This window comes from Palaemon carinicauda, chromosome 1 (assembly GCF_036898095.1).
Source record: "Palaemon carinicauda isolate YSFRI2023 chromosome 1, ASM3689809v2, whole genome shotgun sequence".
In the NCBI taxonomy this organism is placed as follows: Eukaryota; Metazoa; Arthropoda; class Malacostraca; order Decapoda; family Palaemonidae; genus Palaemon; species Palaemon carinicauda.
This window is the reverse complement of record NC_090725.1, coordinates 154,722,672-154,728,741: the sequence shown is the minus strand read 5'-3', so window position 1 is coordinate 154,728,741 and position 6,070 is coordinate 154,722,672. Positions and strand designations below refer to the sequence as shown.

Below are 6,070 nucleotides of genomic sequence, written 5' to 3'. Positions count from 1 at the left end.
ATAAACTAATCAAAATAAACAAACAAATCACGATATTTGTTGAGATAACCAAAATAACGATACATAAATATCGCTATTGCTAACAAAATTACGGCGTTTTGGTGAAAAGGTTGACTTGCAAAATGTCGAAAAAAAAATGTTGAAAAGGGACCGATTTGAACTGGGTAACACACATATCCGGATTCCTCATAAAATTCCGGTTCTTTTTTATGTGCTACACGCATTGGCTCATTGTTGAGGCAGATCTTTCCCCAATCCAGTTGACTGAAACTATGCAAAATGGATAAAAGAAATAGTGCATTGCATGTTCAAAGCGTTTATGCAATTTGCTCTCAAAATTATTTGAATAAAAAGTATAACGTTACGTTATCAATAGATCATCAAGTTGTAGGAAGAAATGCTATATGATGCTCACCTCATGTAATATATATAAACACTATTCAAAATTATTTGTTATTGTAGTGACGAAACGAAAACTAGATTACCATCATGTCACTGACGGATACGAAATGAATGAATTTTGAAAGTACATGCATTTTAATGATTGCATGAATTGATATGACAATATAGCAACTTTTTCAAAAAAAAAAAAAAAAAAAAAAATACTATTCTTCACATATAAAGAATAAAACAATTTTACTTGTGACCAATTCTAAAAAAGAAGAATAAGTTTATCTCCACCTTTATACAAACTCATTATCTTTCCTTTATTTTAAATCCCAGCAGGTTAGGTAGAGGTAGAATATGTTTAACCAATAACCACAGGTATGTGAAATCCTGATAAAAGAGGGTATCATACTTTTCGCAACAAACTATTTTAACGAATTTCTTTTATTAGATTTTCATTGGTGTAGATGTCTAGATGAGTAGGATTGTAATGAAACCACGGATTTCCAGTGAGGAGTATAATGCATCGTGATCCATTACATAAGAGAGCCAGTTACAGAATGACTGAATGAATGAGAAGGAGTTCCCCACGAGGGAAGAACATATTGTACCTTCACAAGGCCAAAAGTAAGAAGGCCTACTCAATTAGGTGGAATCGCCTCCCACCTGGGCCAACTACGTAAGCGAAAACGTACCTGACAGGCGATTGCTAAGGGTTTTCATGGGTGGGAAACCCTTTCACTTCTTACCGGAATGACACCAGGTAATGGTCATAGATACCACACAATTTGTCGAACTAACAAGCTAGTGAAAGGATCATCTCTAACAAGCGAGTAACTGAAATCTTCGGTCATTTGCCCGTAGATATTTTCAATTTTTCGCGAGTTCATAAATTGAACTTTGCTTTGATACTTTCTTTTTCTTTATTTCTTTTTTTTTCTATTGAGACAACACCTGAAACAAACACCGTTCGACAGCTGAAGACTACCATTGTGTGTCTGCAATGGTAGAAAGGGGTTCTTCCCCTATCCCCACCTCCTCCCCTCGAACCAGAGTGGAGAAAGGCAGGATAAAAAAGACAAGATGCCTTAATTGAGGAGCCATAAAAACCTACCAAAGTCTCCTGAAATGGAACCAGTCCCTGGAACCTCGAGAGACCACCCAGAGCAGACCTCAAATCGCCCACCGGCGGCACAAAAAGAAGTGGAGACCGGAAACAACCCCACTAAAGAGCCACCTTCACAGCAAACAACAACTGAAGACACCAAGTTTAGGCTAACTCCAGGACCCAGCATTACATCATATGCTGCCATAGTCGCCATGGAAGCCAGTAATCCTCACCTTAACATAACCATACGTCCCAACCGCAGGGGACAATTGGTCATAACAGCCAAAGATGAGCCCACCAAGACCTACCTTGAGCAGCAGGATAATGTGCTCAAGCTTGACATCAATGAAAGGCCTACCACTATCATCATAGTATATGACCTCGACCTGCCACTGGAATCTGTGCTCTAACATCCCTCCATCATCACTGTCAAGAGATGTGAAGGGAAAGCCGGAGGGAGATCCCATAAGTTGGAGGCTGTCCTCAAAGGATCTCGCCCTCCTCAGCTCTCCTTTGGCCTCTGTGGCACCTTCCGCACCGAAGAGTACTTCAAAGAGCCACTAAGATGCTTCCAGTGTCAGAAGTTTGGCCACCACAAAAGCCGTTGCACAGGTCTGGAGATCTGTGGAGTTTGCAGCAGCAGACAGCGCCATACTGCCCCTTTGTATTGCCAGGCACAAGGAAGGGCACAAAACCACCGCCCGCTGCCCAAACTGTGGAGGATCCCATCATGCTTGGCATGATAGATGTCCCCACAGATTTCAGCGTATTGCAGACCGCCAGGGAGCGGACTGCCAATACAACCTCCACCCACGTCAGCCACGTCGAACGCAGCCACCTCCAATCAAACACAACCCTCCACCATCCAACTACACCTCCCAACAAAATCCTAATCCTTCCAGACATGCCATTCCTGAACTTCCCTCTCCGCCAACTCCCCCTCAAGCACCTAAACCTCAACGTCCTCCCAAACCTCCTCCCAAGGCAAAACGATCCCCAACCCATACTCCCTCACCTTTAAGATTTACCTCTCCAACCAATCCTCCCACTGCAACCCAGCCAAAAAAACCTACCTCATCCTCCTCCGCACCTGTAACTCATACACCCATCCCTTTCCACTCGTTAAAAGAATTCCCCAACCTACCTAGCTCCACCGTCACAAGCAAGCCAAGCGCCTCACGCCCCTCCAAATGTCCTCCAATTATTGACAGCAGTGAGTACGACCTCTCTGCTTGCCCTATGGATGCTCTGCTAGCAGCAGCCATCAGCAATATCCTTTGCAACTTCTTGCGATCCCGCAAAATTAAATTCACACAGGAGTCTCTTGATGACTTCGTGTTTGACAACACAGCCTGGGAACTAAGATCTCAATTCCCTTCATAGATCCTCTTGCAAATGAACCTAATACAACCACTTGCAACAACCAAAACACCCAAGTGAAAGTGCTCCAATGGAACGTTTGTGGGCTTCGAAACAAGTTTGTATTCCTCCAATCTCAAACCTCAGTGCAAGACCCTGACATTATCATACTGTAAGAAACTCTGCTTAATGAGAACATACCATTTGTGTTCTCAGGATACAATTGTACACAACGTATCTATCACTAACGACAAGAGGACTAACCACCCTTGTCAAAAGCAGCATCCCCTCCAAATTACTACCAAGCATAGACTGTGGGACAGAGGCAGAGACTCTTAGTGTCCAGATATCTCTGCTAGCCACGACGCTAACAGTCCACAACATCTACATGTCCCCAGCAAAAAGCATCAATGCGGAGGCGCTCTTCGCCGCAGCCTCTGATGATGACTCAATTATTGCAGGCGACTTCAACGATCATCACCAGTTCCTGAACTTAATATCAGCAACAAATCAAACAGGCAGACACTTGCATGCCCTATTGCAAGAATATCCTGATGTAGCACTGCTTAACAACGTCACAGAAGCCACCCATCTAAAAGGAGTATGGCTAGATCTCACCTTCCTCTCCAGTGCCATACAAAGAGGCGCTAAATGGCAACTACATCCTGTACTAATTAGTGATCACCTTGCCATTGAAGTTGAACTTGAATTGGAGAAATACCCCCCTCCTCCTCCACCCCTAAAAAGGTGGAACCCAGAGTTTGCTAACTGGGAAAAATTCGAAACAGCTATGGCAGAGTGGGCTCGGGAATACATAAAAAAACCTCACAATGATATCTCCACCCTATCAATGGACTTCAGCAAACAACTAGAGGTAGCAGCCAGTGTTTCCATGCCACAAAAATTAACTCTGAGAAGAAACATGCCGATGCCTGGTACTATAACAGTCGCATCAAAGAAATGAATGCTAGAATAAACAGGACCAGAAAACTTTTCAGAAGACACAGAACAGATGAGCTACATAATTTACTTGTAGAGATCATCAAACATTCTGTGCAATTATCACTGGAAGTAAAAATAGACAAATAGTACTCATGGTGCAACGAGGTCAACTTCAGTAAATCCCTAGCCAAGATATGGGGCTGATTTAACAAAGTCTGTGGGAAGAATAATACACCCAGATTCATACACCCAGACCCATTAGCTGAAGCCAAGAGGATTGCTAACAGCTTTGCGGACAGAGCAAAAAGCACCAACCTACCTCTGCAAACTATAAACAGACAGAGAACACTGCTCCCAATCAGGAACAACATCATTGAAGCCGCCTGCAACATGGTAGATGATACTGATCACCCCTACACCATGGAGGAGCTTAACACGGCCCTTGCAAAAGGCAGGAAGGACACTGCCCCTGGAGCCGACCTCATCACATTTAGCATGCTGAGGAACATGGGAAACCACGCCAAATTGGTGTACTTGCATTTGATTAACAGGACACACACGGAAAGACTACGTCCAACTACATGGAACCAGCAGGACACCAAACCAATTCCAAAACCCAAGGAGCCAGACACCTACCGACCAATAGCTTTGATAAGCTGCACAGAGAAAGTAGCTGAGAGAATGGTACTCAACAGACTGCAGTGGAAAATAGGCCAACTACATCATCGCCTATATGCCTACAGAAGCGGCATAGGCACTCAAGAATGCATTACAGATGCCCTCTCAACAATTAATGACAAAAAAGCCTTTGTCATATTCCTCGATCTCGAGAAAGCCTTTGAGCTAGCCAGCTCACCAGCTATACTCTTCACTCTTGTTGAAAAAAGAGTGAAAGGACACTTACTGGCCTGGATTCAGAACTACACACTGAACCGAGAAGCCAGAGTCACTTTCCAAGGAAAAATCACTGATTTCATCCCCCTAGAAAACGGTACACCACAAGGAGGCATACTAAGCCCCTACCTTTTCAATCTGCTAATGGAGAACTTAGCCACTTTAAACCTCCCAAATGGGGTGGAAATTTTCATATATGCCGACGATATATGCATAGTATGTCCACATATAGCTCATGCAAGAAATGCCACTCAAAAAGCACTTGACATGATCCAAGCCAAATGCAATGAACTTGGCCTAAAGATCAACACCAACAAAACAAAAGCATTGGCTATAAGAAACTCGCAAAACCCTCAGAACTTCACACTGAGGGGAGAAGACATTGAATGGCTGAGTCAATTCATGTACCTTGGGGTAATCATTAGCAAAACCCTATCACCAGCCAATGAAGTAACCTACCTCAGAGAGAAGACAAAGATTCGTTTATCAGCCATGAAACGAATGACCTCCCTAAAACAAGGAGTATCAAATAACCTCCTAAGACTGCTTTATCTACAAGCAATTCGATCCCACATCGATTATGCAGCACCCACACTCACTGCATTGACTGACACTCAAAAAGCATCATTAGAAGTAGTCCAAAACAATGCCATGAGACTCATTAGTGGCTCTCCAATGTGGACAAGACTCTGCTTACTTAGAGCAGAAACCAACCTAATTCCCCTGTCAGCTAGGATTAACATTAGGAATAGCAGCATTATATTCGAGTCAATCATCGCAGACAGAAAAAGCCCTCTCAACAATAAAATAAAAAGGCTTCTACTTCTCGCCGAAGAACTGGATCCGCCAAATTCTCATGCAAAGAAACTGCTGGATACACTCAGAAGGATGCAGATGCAAAATGTGGCTCATAAAACCAAGGGACAACAAAAGCATGATGGATACAGCCCTCCTGCCCCTTGGGGTCAGGACCCTATCAAATGCAACTTCACCATCCTACCAGCAGCAAGCAAGGCTCTCTGCACACCAGAGCAACTTACTGTAGCTGCAAAGAATGCAATCAGGAATACACCTGCGCCTCACACCTGCTATACGGATGGATCAGTAGACCGTGCAATCCCTGCAGCGGATCTCTACATCAGGATATAAAGAAAAGTGGAGACTTTCCAACCATGCTTCCACACTGCAAACTGAACTAGTGGCCATTGCAAAAGCTCTAGAACACTCTGCCAACCAACAAGAGGGGAACACAACGATCCATACAGATTCCAGAGGAGCCATTCTGGCCCTTAGCAACAAGGAACCTACAGAGAATGTTTACCTCATCACTTAAATTCAATTCTTAGCCTTGTTCCACCAAAGCAACAACAGGCAAGTAAC

At 43.6% G+C, this 6,070-nt stretch overlaps 1 protein-coding gene across 1 annotated transcript; it reads left to right on the top strand.

Annotated features, from left to right (window-relative positions):
• The first annotated feature begins 2,060 nt into the window (after positions 1 to 2,060).
• Positions 2,061 to 2,878, top strand: LOC137619437 (uncharacterized). The gene is made up of 2 exons (XM_068349518.1): positions 2,061 to 2,261; positions 2,330 to 2,878. Exons 1-2 carry the CDS (start codon positions 2,061 to 2,063, stop codon positions 2,876 to 2,878), a joined length of 750 nt encoding a protein of 249 aa, XP_068205619.1.
• Positions 2,879 to 6,070: the final 3,192 nt, after the last annotated feature.